General features: G+C 36.8%; 1 protein-coding gene across 3 annotated transcripts in view; it reads left to right on the forward strand.

Moving 5' to 3' along the window:
• Positions 1–17,129, forward strand: part of ZC3H13 (zinc finger CCCH-type containing 13) — a 46,505-nt gene that overhangs the window by 12,546 nt on the left and 16,830 nt on the right. For all 3 annotated transcript variants that reach the window (XM_039567744.1, XM_039567747.1, XM_039567751.1), the window contains exons 5-11: positions 5,992–6,100; positions 8,325–8,464; positions 9,201–9,361; positions 10,694–10,891; positions 12,286–12,459; positions 15,271–15,581; positions 16,614–17,078. In XM_039567744.1, the coding sequence (XP_039423678.1) occupies positions 5,992–6,100; positions 8,325–8,464; positions 9,201–9,361; positions 10,694–10,891; positions 12,286–12,459; positions 15,271–15,581; positions 16,614–17,078 (1,558 nt within the window). The remainder of the gene's footprint in view (positions 1–5,991; positions 6,101–8,324; positions 8,465–9,200; positions 9,362–10,693; positions 10,892–12,285; positions 12,460–15,270; positions 15,582–16,613; positions 17,079–17,129) is intronic.

Below are 17,129 nucleotides of genomic sequence, written 5' to 3' on the forward strand. Positions count from 1 at the left end.
AAACAGGTATTTAATCACAGTGCAGACTCATTGATTATTACCAAGAAAGTGTATTAACCATTGTTTCAGTCATCCACCATTTTTTCACCAACACTTACTCATGTCCATTGTATACATGCATCTCGACTTAAGTTGTTCATCCCAAATTTGCTTTTGATGAAACCATGCAGTTACTATTGTGCTGGTTCCTTTTGCCTTCCTCCTCACATACTCATCAGGCACCTCAACTGCTCACTTAATAGATTTTGCAAAAAATTCATTATTGTTTTCATTTTGTAAACATCTTTCTGCAACCCTGTGGCCCTCAAATATAAAAATTTAATTATTTTTTGTGTTATCCATTCCTGATGTTGCAAACAAATAGGGATAGAGTTTGTAGTGTGACCCTGTACTTGTGTAGCAATAGCACCACTGTGTTCCTGCATCATGTTTAAGACCATCTTCATATGAATAATTTTTAAAAAATTTTATTTGTAAAAAATCAGTTTTGCTTCTGCAGGTATTAACAATATTCTATCATTTCCTCTTGGTCTGTTCCTACTTGCTGTGTAAAATGAATTTTTTATGTCAGCTGTAAATAAATCAGCAGCAGCTGCTATCATTAAATTTAACAGAATGGCTTACCTTCCAATCATGTTTTCAGTTGCTGTTAATTTGTGTAAACTCTCAATCTTTTTAATGAAATGTGTTTCTTTTATTTTCTATTAGTTTGAATAAACTGTTCAGTTATTGAGTACATGGTTGGTGGGAAATTTTTATTTTTTTCCAACCGTCATTAAAATTTGCTGTAACTTCTGTCCTGGTGCAACTCTGATTTTGATGTAATTCTTACTTTTGGTTAGTTAACCTTCTTGCTTTTTATAGTGTTCTAATAATGTGGTAATAAAATACTCTTAAACAACTAAAACCCAAGTGAAAGCAAACTGGAAGCAAGAATCTAAAGGATTTGGAGAATTAGTGGGTCTGTTAAAGTATCAAAGCATTATTTATAGATTAAGCACACGGCAGAGGAAAAAATGCTCTGCTTCAACCTCATAAAATGGAAGGTTGAGGAAACAGCTGCACTTTGTTTTAGTTCCATGGAGGCAACTCTCAAAATACAGGATATCAAAGAAAATATTGTGGAACAAATAGATGGACAGTCGTCAAGAGTTGCTTTGCAAAGAACCAGGATATCTAAAAGGACAGAAGACTCGAGTGACTGAACTGCTAAGAAAAATCTTGCTCCATTGGTAGAGCTACTGTTATGGTGGAGATCTAATACGTGATGTTTCCATATTAAAGCTTTTGGGGTAGCAGCGGAGCTGGATAAGAAGACTTTGAAATGATGAAAGGTAGCTTGTTCCATAAGAAGTTTAATGATTTTGGTTAAAAAGAAAAAAAAGAGACTGATCAGAAAGGTTCTTGCTGACAAAATCTGTACTTCACCAAGGCTACTAGACTGAAACTTCGATGAAGAGTAGTGGTTAAGAGAGAACTGCCTGACACAGGTCAAACCTGTTTAAAACAAGGCTTTTGAGGCATATGTATAGATAGTCAAAGAATAGCAGGTGTAATATTTTAGGTTTAGAAACTAGCTAAGGGGAAAATTTTAGATTAATTTGAAATTGAATTACACAGAGTGCTATGGTAATTCTTTTAAAGAACTATAACTTTAAAGGATGTAGAGAAAGTATTGGACATCCCAAATGTCAAACTTTGCAGAAGATTTGAAAACAGGACTTGAGATTACTGAAGTCTGAGGAATGCCACGGGGGTTGGAAAAGCTAGTTTTTGGCAGTACAATGGCAGATGAAACTTGGTGCAAGGTAACGCACAATGAAGAAAGCATTTAAAACAAAAAATGGATGAATTTTTTAAAAGTAACTGAAACCATGCAGTAGAAAAATAAGTTATTGTGGACAGCTCAATGAAACCATGTGTTCAAAGTGAAGTCACAGTTGTAGAAGCAAACACGCAGGTATATGAAAATGGAATAGAAAACGATAATACACTGTAGAAATTCGCGGTCCAATTTTATTTGAAGTGCTGTTTGGTTGTCGTCACCTGTATGAAAGAAAATACAGTCAAAGGTCTTCTTGAAGTGGGCAAAGAGGTGAGAAATAAACTGGAGAGACAAAAGGACATGGGACGAATGCATATAACGTATGTTTGAGGGAATGTGAGTTAGATGCGTCATATTCATACTTTATCCCAGTAGAAGGAGTGGCAAATTTGGAAATGACAAGGGGAAATGCTATATAAGTTATATATGATGATCCTACCTGATTCCTAGAAGATAGAGACACAAAGTTGAAGAGGTTCCACAAGTAGCTAAGACAGTATAACTAGTACAAAATCTTTTCAGAAGAGATTTTTTTATTCTTTGGAGTCGTAAGATAACTAGTGCAATCTGTATGTATTTAGGAAGAAACTTCCTATATGGACAGTTTATAGACTATATGCCTTTTTATTTCTTCATGCTTTGTACTATTATTTGCAGAGACAATATGCTGTGTTACGTGGACACCTACATTGAACTCAGTTTTTCTGTGTTTCTTGGATTTGTGTTTGGAATTACTTCAGCACTGTACGTTAGTGTATTAATTATTATACAAATAATTAGATAAGGTTCCTGCTGTTACTGTATTTAGTTGGAAATTTATATATTGAATTTTTCTCTGTGTTATGAGAAGACAGTTAAACTGGTGTGTATGAAGTCTTACCTAAAGTCTTAACCTCGAAGGTGTGTGTGATTTGGGAGAAGCAGTGGGAGGAACTTAATGTACATTTAGGAAGGTTTTCGTAAGGAATGTGTATCGCTTGTTTTATATCTGTGGTTTTTGTCACTGTAGCTTTTAACTATTTCCACTGGAAGTGGGACTCAGCATTGTCTTCCATCTCTTGAAATGGCAACAATACCTCCTAATGCCAGGGGAACTTCAGATTCATTTTCTTACATGTTTCTGTAGTGTGGTAGTAGTTTACACTATAAAGGAATTATACCTAGAGCAAAGTAGTACTGTGCTTGCCCAAAAGGTTCTAGCTATAATATGTGTAGGTTACTGTAGGTTTAAAGGAATCTGTGCTTTGGAATGAGTTTATTTTGCTGCTGCATGTACTGTGCAACCTGATAAAGTTGAAACCGAGATTTCTGCAATGCAAGAATTGTAGGTTGTATGAGTCTTCGCTTCTTTCCATCGGTGTTGGCAAAATAACACTTCTTGGCTAGAAGCATGTTTTACAGATTAGATGAGTCCTTTTGTGCTTGGCCAGGATTTTCTGGCAGTAGTGGGAAATTTATTCAAGTAGACATCAAGTCTTATGCTGTAGAGTGCGATCACATGGGACATGGACCTTCAACTTAATTAGATATTAAATTAAATCTCACAGAAGTCAGCCATAACGTCATCTGTTTTTTCCCTTCCTTATGTGGCATCTCTCCTGAATATCACCATGAAACTGTAAACATCTATCCAACACCTGTTATGTTTAGTTGTGAGCGTGTACCTGAAAACAGCGTAGACAAGTCTACTAAACTGTTGTTTCCTCTTAGGATAAGCTACAATACTTTTTTTTAGTAAATAAATACGTAATGAGAGTCTGTTGGTTCTCGTCTAGTAAATGGCATTTTTTTCAGAGACTGCAGAGAAATAGTTAACAAATGTGACTGAAGTGGATATGCAGCATCTTGAAGTACAAGTGAAAGACATACTTTTGGCCTTTAGGAGCTTAACTTACTTTATTCTTGACTTGTTGAGGGAGAGACAAAAACCATGTAAAGAAGGTCTATAGGGATGTGAAGGAAGTATTTCATCCCCATAGTATGAAGGAATCAAATGTGTTATAACTGTAACAAGTAAAATAAAAGGAATATGTTGAGGATTTTTCAGTGAGAAAAATTAAGTATGTGTTTTAAACCATCATAACTTAAATTCTTGATTTGCATGTCCCAGGAAAAATATACTCAGTTTCTAAACTGATACTTGATTTTCAAGATGCAATGTTGTCAGAATATTTCTTCTTGACAACTAAACAACATTTAATGTAAAATACTATGCTTCCCCTATGTTCAGTATTTCAGTTTGATAGCTGTTTTTGTTCTCAGTTCTTCTGTAGAAATATGGTTGTGCCACTATTGAATCTTTCCACTGAAAGGAGAAAGTACAGGCTCTTTCAAGATCCTTGTATTGGCTTGTAAGTTTGAAGAGGTAGGCATGATACATACAGGTTGTGTAGTATTTTTAACAAGGGTTATTAAATTGGGCTTGAAGCATGGACTTGCTGCACGTTCTTTGATGACAAGTTATTTGACGAATTGGCTTTGGGAAGTTTTTTTAAATCGGTATAGAAAGGTTGTCCTAATGTTCATGTTCCAGTTTGCTAGTAAGAGGTAGTGTTGAATTAATAGAAACTAGTACTCATATTTAAGAAATTATGGTTTTGTTAGTTTATATTGTAGGAATCAGTTGAAGTATATAGCAGAAGTACAAGTTTAGTAGAACAGGTGTGGCCTTCATGGAGGAGGGTGGGCTAGAAAAGTAAGAATAGTCTTAAGAAAAAAAAAGAATGGTTGCAGGGAAGGCTTGTTATACTTACAGATTTTTAGATCTCATCAGAGTCGTTTTCTTCTAAAGTAATTTGCTTTGGGGCGTAGTACATTTCTGGCCCTTAGACTGAAATGCCTTTAGTACATGTTGAGACGATGGCTTAGTGGATGTAGACTGGTCTGCAGCTGATGTCTGAACCAACATGACTCAGTAAGTTATGACCTTCTGCATCATTTTAGAGATCTACATCATTAAACTAGAGATAAGTTTTTAACATTGTCGGTGAATAAAAAGGAATAGTTGAATTTTACTAGTTTTTGAGTGACTATCTGCAATTTTATGTTGTTTCCTTAATGTGTTTCTAAGGTGATGTTAAGTTTTTAAATTAAGTCAAGATGTAAGTCCCAATACGGAATAGCTAGTGAAATTCTCAGGCATCTCCTTTTCTTGGTGTAACTATCTCCCACATATCAACATGAAAGAATCCCCCAATAAAACAAAAGAAGGCACTATGAGAGGTGAGAACAACAGGGCTGTTCTGGTTTCCTATTTAATAAATTAACCTGAGATACTTCTAAGCTTGAATTTTCTTCTTTTGCTACAGTAGTGAAGAAACTTTGTCCTGTATTCCACTTGAGCCCAGGCAGATCATTTAGAGGCTGTTGCTTCAGCAGATGCAGAGGTGCAACTATATAGCTTTATACGGGAATTTAGCAGGGGGACAAGAGCGGCAGAGCATCAGTTGACTTGAAATTATCTTTTTTCGTGTAAGGATAGTCTCTGTCTTTCTTAGGTGTTCACAGGACCGTCTGCCACACAGAAAATAGGTGCCAATGCAGTAGTTAGACTTGTCTTGGAGACAGTGAAAGTCAAATGCAAAACTATCAATGGAACTTGATTCCATTGTGTTGCTTCAGAATTTTTCCCCCTTCTGCCAAGGGTCTCTGGGGTTTTTTTATTTTATTATCTCTTCCCCTTCCACATTCTTTATGTTCTGAAGAGTTAAATGGTTCCACTTCTGAGGCTCATCTGCCTTGCATATAAATATTCTTATTTACAGCTGAGAATTCTTGCTCAAGCTGTTAAAATGGTACTCTTAAAAGTGTTCACGAAACTTCTAGTCTTTAGAACTTTATCTGTTCTTTCAGTGCCTATTTTAAATTTTATTCTCTGATGTGTGCTTGACTCTTGCCCTGCCTTTAAGCCTTCTTATTTTATGAATCCTTTCTTCTCTTTTCCACATCTGCTATTTGCATTCTGATTATATGAAATTGCATTAAAACATGTAGCCTGTGGAGTCTCTGCTTGTTTAAGAAGGTATTTGTTCAACAGGCTAAAGGGGAAAATGTTTTTTGTACTATGAAAAAACCCCTGCCAAAATACCATGTAAAATACACCTGCTTCTTCAGGCTTCTTGTAAAATAAAGTTGTTTACTCTAATGCAGCATTTTTCCCTTTATAGAAAGAGTCGTCACGAGGAAGACATAGAGAAAAGGAGGATATCAAAATTACAAAGGAGCGAACGCCAGAAAGTGAAGAAGAAAATGGGGATTGGGAAACAAATAGAGAAGGTATGTATAAGGTATTGAACTCAGTCCCCTAACGCCTCAAAGAACTGTGAGATTTCTAGGCTGTGTGTTAAGTGGAATGCTTCAAGATTTGGTTTCTAAGCAGAATATTTTCATGCAGTAGCCATTAATTTAATTTTTTTTTTGAGGAGAACAAACAAGTTTTCTGAGTTGGACTGCTACAGTGGTTAAATCAACTAGCTTTTAAAACACAGGGTTTTGGGGGTTTTTTCCTCTTTTGACTACTGAGGCAACAAGGAATTTAGGTGTAGTCTACTCCATGGTGAATCTTTCACATTAAGGTCACTAGATGAATCGAAGTTGCATATAAAGGAATTTTGGAACTGGTCAGTCTGAGAAGAAAGTGTAATTCCTTGGAATTCAAAAGTTAGCCGTTTTTGTTGCGTAATTTGTGATGGTCTAAACTGTCATTAACAAGGGCTCCATCTGAATGAGTATAATTACAGTTGAAGGTGGACATCAGTGAAATATTTATATTCTAAAAATACCTGAAAAATGCTAAGTGTCTTCCATTACCTTCTGTAGTCACTTCGGTATGAGTTGGTGGGTGGGAGTTTTTGGGTTTGAAAATTTTTTTAGTACTTACAAGGTGGTTTCATTGTTGATGTGGGCAGTTTTCTTCTCTCCTAAGTTCTGCTTTTGTTAGAGTCCAAGTTTACCTGATAGTGATGTTACAGGAGCTTCTATTGAGCTGTGGTATTCCTTTAGTTTTTTCTAAGTGTCTGTGTTTCAGAAGTAGTTACAGTGTTGCAAGAAAAAAAAGGGCAATTCTCATCCCTTCTGAGGGAATTCAGGTATAATGAATGTATTTGCAATGAAGTGCACTGCAAGTTTTAGGATGGAGCTCCTTGGAAATGTCATTAACTAGGGAGCTTTTCAATATTGTGTGCTAGAAATGTTGCAGGTCCTGTTTTGCTGTGTCTTAAGCACAATACATGAATGGAAAAGTAGCCATAATATGTATTCACTCCTTAGTAGACTTTTTTTTGCACACTTTAAGAAAAATTTATCTATGACATGTATATATGGAAATAAAACCTGACTCAAAAATGTTTGAAACATAGAAACCATGAATTCTATATAAATATATAGTATTAATGTCTTAAGTCTTAGACACTGAGACTTTCATCTTGAGAATTCAGCTTTTTTTTCAAAATACTGTCAATTTTTGGTACATGGATGAAGTAGAATTACTATCTGTTAAGTTCTAGGGAGTGCTATATAAGTAGGTGGATAGACTGGGAAAGAACCTGTGTCATTAGGAACTGCACCTTTCTCTAAACTGCTCCCATGCATTCATGACAAATGAAGGCAATTTGTAGACTGAGTTTAGTTCCTGCAAAACCTTTTATATAGTTCCTGTATGTAGGAAGGGAGCGAAAGCTAATAACTTTTTAATGAAGTCATCTTTTTGCTGACAGATATTTTCCCAAAATGCTTTTTGAGCATTAGACTTAAATAGCCATAAACAACATTAATGTAAACAGAGTGAGTAAATTAAATTTTCAATACGATTTCAGTTGCCAGGTTGGAAGCATATGATACTAATTGTGCATGATTTAATGAAAAAATGAGAGAAATAGCACTTTTTCTAATGTGAAAACCAAACAGTGATAATGTTTGGTTACAGTTTACATCTGGTTTTACAACCAGATGTAAACTCTTGAAGTGTGTGTTTATCTGATAAAAGGGTTCATACTGAACTCTTCTCTTATTTTAAAATCAATGTCTGCATGTAATTAAGTAAGTGTATCAATTGATTTGTAAGACATTGTATTAAATAAAACCTTCTAGTACCATGCATCACTATATAAATCTGTTTCATGTGATTTTCCCAGTTAAATAGTGCTCTTCATATTTTCGGTCTTTGTGAAGACACACAGTTTTAATTTTTTTGTTCTTTAAATATAACTAAGTGGTTCCTATGTTTCCCTTCCTGATGAATGTCCGTGGAAGAAGTTAAGGTGTTGTTTTTAACGAAGTTTAAGAGTCTTAACTTCAGGTTGTATGGAACTAACTGGAGTTACTTCAGGTTTGCACACATAATTGGAGAAGAAATTTGACATTCATTCCTTGATCCATTCATGCAGTACTTAAAAGTCATGAAAATATTTATGCTTGGCATCCAGTATGCTAAATGTTATTGTTATCTTTTTCATAAGAAATTGTTTACTAATCTATTTACTTTTTTTTTCTTTAAATAAAGACTCTGATAATGGAGATGTTAATTACGATTATGATCATGAGCTGTCTTTGGAAATGAAGCGCCAAAAGATTCAGAGAGAACTCATGAAATTGGAACAGGAAAACATGGAGAAACGAGAGGAAATAGTAATTAAAAAAGAGGTTTGTATTATGTAAATGTGAAATAGAAAAGACAAGTCATCAGCCACTTCATAGACTTCTAATTGTTTCCCATAAGACTTAAGGTGTTTGGGCTACAAATATACTATTGTGTTACATAATTGTAAGTAACTGGCACCTATATAATTAGTATGTGACTTGAGTATTAGAAGTGAGTATCTCATCAGTCACCCAGCACAATAACCGAGTTTTCTCCTTTGTGAAGTCAGCTCTTAAATGACTAGGATTTAATGCATTTTAGTGATACAAAACAAGTAAGATTTGTAACAGAGAGGACATAAAAAAGAAAACACAAGGCATTTGCCAATCTCATTTTCCAGCTTGCCTTATAGTAACAAGTAAAGTAGAGTGACAAAGTTATAAGTGTTAGAAACCCTAAAATTTTGGGGAAGATTGAAAAAAAAAAAATCTTCTAAGGATGTTTTTCTTTTTCAGACAAATATGAGTGTTAGTCGTGAGCATACTGATTTTAAACTTTTAGTTACAGTTTTTGTAATGTATTAGAGTGCATCACCTTCTTTTCCTCCATGCTTTATCTGTTGTCTTCCTTTTATGGTGTTCTTTGCGAACAATGTGATTAGGTTGAAGTAGAGATGTATATGGTTAAGATCTCATACTCTCTCACTTGCTGAATTTACATATTTGACACATATATCGGCATACACTTACACATTTGAGCATCAATATCTTATTGGTTAACTGTATTCTTTTCCTCAAGATTTCTCCAGAGGTGGTTAGATCTAAATTATCACCATCGCCATCACCACGAAAGTCTAGCAAATCTCCAAAACGAAGGTCCAGTCCCAAATCATCATCTTCAGCTAGTAAGAAGGACAAGAAAGCATCTACTGTCTCTTCACCACTTTTGGATCAGCAGAGGTCAGTATGTAGATGCGTCTTGCAAGAGAGTGAGAACACAGAACCGCACTTATATTTATTACCGGAGTTTTCATAATTAATGTTTTCCATTTTCCTTGCTTTCAGTACCCTTGATTATATAACTTTGGGGGAAGGTCTCTAAATTGTGGATTGTGAATCATACAGAAAATGGTTATATGCATGTAGTTGTCAGTCGATTATTTTCATGGTTTACAAGCAGATCTTTTCCCTTTGAATATCCAGAGTCTTTGGGAGGTGATGAGAAAATATAAAGCATTGAAAAGTGGGAAGCACTTTTGTTTGAAATGCTGTAGCCTGTGAAGCAGCCAGATCTCTAAACTGAAGTGGTTAAAATTTGACCAACTGCACATTCTGTTGGTATTGCATATTACTGTTCAAGAAATAATGTGTGACTTTCAAGGCGGGGAATTTCTCAGAATTCAGGATAGATAAACGAGGCATGGGGGAGGGCAGGGAAGAATTAAGGCTAAAATACGTAAAAATCACAGGATTTTAACTGAGTGCTGTGCCACCAAAGTCACTCTCCAAAACCTGTTTCTAAAGTTCTTGCTGGCCACAAGACGTTCTGAATTGTTGTTTGCAGCTTTTAGATAGGAAAGAAATTACTGCAGCAGTGTAACCAGACACATCTGTATCTGCTAAGTGAAAATCCCCTTTAAAATAGGGGCAAAACAACATTGTTTCTGCTACCAGAATGGTATAGCGTGTGCTGGTGTGCTACTGATACTCAGTATGCAGTGATACCTAGTTGGCAGGGTTTATCTTAGTGGTAAATTATGTGGAAAAGATATACTACTTCATATTGTGAGTTGCATATTCAGGAGTATTTAGATGCTTCATCCTTCGTCTTTCAATTTAACGTTAACTTCCATCGGGTAGGTAACATTAAATTGAAAACATGAGTAGTTCAAGTGTGTATATGGTTGGGGGTATTGCATTGCAGAAGTGGGAGTCTAAACAGACAAGGTACTCTAGTGTTTGTCTTCTGTTGTATACAGTTCATGTAAGGGCATTTTATATTTGAAAACTGGTTCTGTCTGAACAAGAGCAATTCCTGATTTTGTTCACTTCCTTCAGAAAAAAAGGCTATAAATCAAAGAGCTCAGCATAAATTTTTACCATCTCTATTCACCCTTTGGTCAAGTTCAGCTACTGAATGGTGCTTGCTAATGGAGTTGGTGAATCCTGTCCTAAAAGCTTCAAGGCCTTTTATGTTATAATTTCCTGTCAACGTCTGAGAAATTACTGTTTGAAGTAGTTGTCAGCTCTTCATTTTTACACCCACCCCGCACCCTGTTAATTTCTCTCTAGGAGTTCTAAAAGTAACCAGAGTAAAAAGAAAGGTCCTCGTACCCCTAGCCCTCCTCCTCCAGTACAAGAGGATACTCCCCTGGGGAAAAAACACAAAGAAAAACATAAAGCAAAAGAACGTTCAGAAGAAAAGGCAAGGGAGGTGAAAGAGAGAGGGCGTGACTTTGAAAGGCACAAGGAGAAAAAAGAGAAGCAGAGGTAAGTTACATTGCATTATCAGCTTTCAACTGTAAAGTAACCTTGCTTTTAAAGTTATCTTTTATAGAACACTGAATAATAAGGGTGGTTTTACCTGCTTTGCCAACAATCTTTTTGGTACTCATGAAGTATTTTCAGTGTGTTGTATAGATGGGTTGATAAACTATAACAGATTGGTAGGTTTTAATTACATAACTTAGTAGGTCTGTAAAAGTGCCCCTTTGAAAGATTCATTACTTCTCAGGAATCTGGACCTTCCCCAGCAAAACAGGTTGTTCACCAAAATCCTTATCAAAGTCATTCACGTCTGATTGCCTGCTTTTCTGAAATCTTAAGAGTACTAATATTTTTATAAGTTGGCAGTGTGCATTTAAACTCTCCCTAATCTTCAGTAGGTTAAACTATTTTTGAAGTAGTCAAAGACTACTGACATTTTAGAATTGCTTTTGCATATATGCGTATTTATACACTAAAATAAAAGGTGGACTACTATGACTATTCCATTATTTCCTGGAGCATACATGTCCACTTAAGCTGAAAGATAGCGATCTGCATTTTTATGGCATGTCTTTCCTTGATGAAAGTAGGGTACATGTTCTTAAGTCTTACTTTGTAAACTGGCATATCAAAGACTAAGGATTGGAAGAGCAGTGAATCATGTATTTATAATTGATTAAATAAATTACACCATACTTACTTGAAAGTATTTTATTTCCCTCATGATTGCCCACTCCACTACTGGAAAGAAGTTGCAAGCAGTAGAAAAGAGTATTCTAGGTAGTGCTGAAAGGATTAAGACAGTACTTGTTTTATCATTGTACTACAATCAGGTATTGCTGTGGTGACTACTGCCTTATATTTCACTGTTGGATTTTAGTCTTTTTTTTTTCAGTACATAATAAAAATGAGGTTGTAATGTCAAATCTCTATGAGGTACAGTCAGTGAAATAGTTGAAGGTTTTGACAGATTACTTTCATTCACTTGCTACTGGGATTAGCCCTTAAGAATGTGTCTGAGCTCAAAACTGCTGAAATAAAGTTCTGATGTTACAGAAATTTTTAAATAAGGTAACAAAGTATTTCTAGTTGGTAAGAATTCTGTTTCACCAACACATGAAATATTAGGTAAAATTACAAGAAGATTTTTTTTGGTTTTACCATGTTCTAATTTTTACAGTTCAGTGTAGCAAGAAATTTAGTCCGTATCTTGCATTTTTGAGTTGTGCTATCTTGAGGTAATTTCATATGTGAAATTATAGATGGAACAAATGATTGTGTAACATAGCTTTTGATAACGTAATCACAGGTTCTGTCTTGGAGTTGTTTGTAGTTTCTTAGAAATGTGCTAATGCCATCTTATCCCTGTTACACAAGCTGCTGTTTATGTTTTCCAGGGATCCCTCTGAAAGCTCCCGTAGACAGAAACGTTCTCCTAGTCCTGCGGATCACTCTGGCAGTAATTCTTCCCCTTCCAGGGAGTACTCACCACCTGCTGCAAGGCGAAGGCAAACCTCCCGAGCTCCAGCCAAGTCAACCACTCACAAACATAACTTCTCACCCTCTCGCAGGTGGGAGGTCAATTCTAGTTTGGAAACTTCCTCTGTTAGTTTGACTGCTTGTTTACGTGTCTGTTGTGAATATATTTGTGCTTCAAACTCTTCAACTCTGAGACTGGTTTTTTTTTTGCCTAGTTAGTACATTGAGGTCACTTGTCATGTCAGGAACAGAAGTCACAGTGAAAGTTTCCATTTAGCACTTGCTCTCAAATGTTTTGTCCTCAGATAGAACTTCAGAAGTCTGATATGAGATATAGTCAGTCTGATCCTTCAGGAACTTTCTTCCTCCCTAACCTTCCCCTTCTTAAAAAGTAGAACATGGGAAAATCTTTAACCTTGGAGATGGGAAAGGAGCAGAGTTTCTCCATTCTAAAATGGGTAAAGTGATACTAAGGTCCTGGTCCTGGTTCTTTCTTGAGAAGCAGGCATAACTGGCTAAACAGTGGTATGCAAAGCTTCTTGCAGGAAGCTTTAGGGAAGGTATCATATCTTTAGTTCTTGGGGCTTTAGAAAAAAATGTTTTACCACCCATTAAAAATGGAGTAGGCTCCTTATTTTGGTCTGAAAGAATGTAAGCTCAGGTTTAGAATGGCAGTGCTAAATACTACTGTAGTCCCATATTTGTATAATGGAAAGTGAGGCATTCTTATTTTCTGCACCTCTGGTTGAAGGGTGGGGGAAGCCCCAGATGTCATATATATTTCTGCGTGCTGATGAAACAACCAAAATAAAACCCATTCGTTCAGCAATCCAAAGAGTTGTAAGCAAACTGTTTGGCTTCTGTGGTGACTCAGTTCAGCTGGAACGCTGTTGGATTGTTTTATGGTAGATGTCACTGATGGACATTTTTACTATATTGGATTCTTCATAGAGAAGTGAGTTCCTCCTGGAGCAATAGGACAGACTCTGCAAAATACCTCTTGTTTTAACTTATTCCAGTGTCCTGGTTTCAGCTGGTATAGAGTTAATTTTCTTCCGAGGAGCTGCTGCAGTGCTGTGTTTTGGATTTAGCATGAGAATAATATTGATAAGACACAGATGTTTTAGTTGTTGCTAAGTAAAGCTTACCACAGTTTCCCACACCCTGCCAGTGAGCAGGTGCACAAGATGGTGGGAGGGAGCGTGGCCAGGACAGCTGACCTGGACCGGCCAAAAAGATACTCTGTACCATAGAACATCATGTTCAGTGTATAAACTGGGGGAGTTGGCCAGGAGCTGCCAGTTGCCCACAGGGACAGGCTGGGTATCAGTCGAGGTGAGCAACTGTGTTGTGCATCACTGTTTCTCTTGGTTTTCTTCTTTTTCTCTCTCTTTTTGTTATCTCCCTTTTCATTGCTGTTATTCTTGCAATCATTATTATATTTTACTTTATTTTACTTTTTAAACTGTTCTTATCTCAACCCACAGGCTTTACCTTTTTGCCATTCTCCTCCCCGTCCTGCTGGAGGTGGGCAGGGGAGTGAGTGAGCAGCTGCGTGGTACTTAGTTGCTGGCTGGGTTTAAAGCATGACATCCAGTAGTTTGTTCATCACTGCCTGCTTGTATCAAGTGTTGTGCAAGGGAATGTTAAGCAAGGAAGATAAATGGGCCTTCTGCTAGAAGCAGGGAAGGATATTTGAAATATTTTGTCTCCATACCATTGAAAGCCTTCCATGCAAGCCAATTTTGGTAACCCTGTGAAAATAGTGGTTTCACAGGGAAAAATAAATGTAGTCTTACTTTAAAGACAGTAAGTCATGAAAGTATTTTGGATTCTGTCAGTCATATCTAGCCCTGACAGAATTTTACCTTGAGTGCTTTGGAAATTTTACTACTAATTCCTGGTCATCTGTTTCATTTGCATATGAATTGTCATTTTAGAGGTATGCAGGCTACTTGTTTCCTCAGGAATAGTGAGATTTTTGAAGATATGTTATCCAAGTGTGGTTAAAAAGTGGCTTTTTAACTCCTGCTCTTCTTGTCATCTCTGGAGTTTTGTGAAGTAGAAGGGAGTTGGGAGTTAAGGACAATATATATTTCATGAGAAAAGATACTTGCAAGTTACTTTGATCCTGATAATGGGAAAAAACCCCCACTACTGAGCCTAAAGACTTGAAGTGTGTTTTTGTCCATGTTGGTCATATTATGAGGAAATTTTTTACTGTTGTGTAAATTATCTTTAGTTAGTGATGGGATTTCAAAGATCAGAGATATTTAGTATACATTTTCTTATTCTATCAGATGTGAGTTTTCCATGTTTGTGTAAACATTCACATTTGCTCACATTTTAAGTAGCTATGCATATGGTTTTTCTGGATCTTAAGAACTGTTTAAAGATCAATCCTTACAATAAAACATGTTAGAAGTGTATAAGAAGGAGACGTTGTTGCTTTGTAAAAAAATTCAATGCTGTTGTAAACAAAAAATCCAAGTTACACCTCATAAAAATTATCTCCGTAATTTTATTATGAACTCCGAAAAGGATTTTATATTGAAGAAAGCAATAGTCTTATTTGGGGATGGGAGAGAAGATAATGATTTTTTTTTCTGACTCCTCCCTTCCTTCCCCTACATTCTGGTAGCTATGTAATACAATTTTGATTGGACAGATTTTTCCTGGGTATTAAATAAATAATAATCATTTAAAGACAAGCATATTTTGAAAGCATATACTTGGCACCCTGGAGGGCAGCCAAGTTTGATGTTTTATAGAAACAGCATGTATTTTCAGCAGACAGAGGGTAGGGAATACACAACTTATTTTAATTGCTTTTTTGTACGGTGTGTTAAGAACCTTTCAAGTCAAATTGTTACACGTGTGCCTGTTTTAACTCTTCCTTGCAGGTCTGCTTCTCCATCAGGTCAGCATCATTCTCCCATATCCTCCAGACATCACTCCTCTTCCTCACAGTCAGGCTCCTCTGTTCAAAGACATTCTCCTTCCCCACACCGCAAAAGAACTCCTTCTCCATCCTATCAAAGGACAGCTTCCCCGCCTGCAAGGCGGTCATCTTCCCCTTATCCCCCCCACTCCTCCTCTCCACCTCAGAGGAAGCGAAGTCCTTCGAGACACCGATCTCCTGGAAGAGACAAGGGAAGACACGATCGTGATCGGACTTCACAGTCTCATGACAGGCGCCATGAAAGGCGGGATGGTATGAATGAAAAATAGCTCTTCGGAATGGTTTTTATTTGTTTGCAAATTGCATTTTGAAACTTGATTTTTCAAATTGTGGCATTGTCTGCACCAATCCCAGGGGATAGGGGGTGAAGAAAATACTGGCTGTGTTTTTTCTTCCTGTGCTGGTTGTGCTGATTGTGCTGTTTGCAGGTACTGTGTATTAAAGTACCCCTGGTAGAACTGCTTATGTAGGCTCAACTGATTGTAAAGGTGCTGTAGGTATCTACATAGGTGTTCCTTGTATCATGCAATGGTGGTGTCAGTAGGTGATTTTCACGGCAGGGTACTCCTAAGTAACTATTACTCTTTTCTGTGAGGTGCCCAAATCCCGTCCCCACTGATTGCTGTCTACTGTCTTTGTAATTGACATTAAGTGAGGTGTGTGCAAAGAAACGGCCATTCCCTCTGGAAATCTGTAGAGCTGTTTCAACAATATGTGATGAGTAAACATGCTGTTTGCCTTGACAGACGGATTACAAAGAGTACGTATGTCAGCTCTATTTTTGACTGGCTGTAAACTTACCTTCCTGTAGCACTAATATTACAAATATGTAATAAAAAATGCCCCAGAACAACAAAAAAATAAAAACCCCAAACTCAAACCAGCAGATTTTAGCAGGTCATTGAGGCTTTACAGGTGGTCCAGATATACCACAAATTTTCTGGAAGTGTGTGTGTGTATAGAAAATAAGAGGAATTTATGATTGGAGGAGTAATAACCCTACCTTAAAATTATTGAAGTGCACTTGCTCTTTAGTATGTTTGACATTTATTGTTATTATACTTAATGTCTTTTGAATGGGTAAATATTTGTAGAGATCCATATTTACAATAAGATCTTTAAAGCTTACTAAATGTATAGATAGATAACCCAGCATGATCTTTACATATTAATTTTGATTCGCTAAGTGTATTTTGACTATGTTATTTTAGTCTTATTTGTGTGTTAAGTGTATGCTTGCTCTGATTAAGCTGGGTATATAATGTTCTTTTGAACATTTTACAGAAACAAGAGGGAAAAGAGAAAAAGAAAGAGAAACAAGAGACGATCGTGATTATGACCAAGAGCAGAGTACCTCCAGGGACCATAGAGATGACAGAGAGTCTCGTGATGGAAGAGATCGGAGGGACACAAGAGACACCAGAGATCGGCGGGAGCCACGGGAATCCAGAGATACTCGAGACTCCAGAGACACGCGGGATTATAGCAGGGATACCAAAGACAGTCGCGACCAGAGAGACTCGCGCTCCACACGAGACTCCCATGACTACAGAGACAGAGAGAGTCGTGATGCCCATAAAAAGGATGATCAGTATCAAGATGACTTGCGCAGCTATGGAAGATCCCATGGCAGAGAGGAGAGCTCTCGTGCTGAAACAAGGAATGACTCCAGGAGTGACTCCAGAAATGAGAGCAGAAGTGATAGGACTGGCAGAAGTCGAGGCAGAGGTCCAGAACTATCTGACAAAGGTATTGTGTAATTTAAAAAATTCATGTGTCTCTATCATTGAAGATGGAATA

This window comes from Corvus cornix, chromosome 1 (genome assembly GCF_000738735.6).
Source record: "Corvus cornix cornix isolate S_Up_H32 chromosome 1, ASM73873v5, whole genome shotgun sequence".
In the NCBI taxonomy this organism is placed as follows: domain Eukaryota; kingdom Metazoa; phylum Chordata; class Aves; order Passeriformes; family Corvidae; genus Corvus; species Corvus cornix.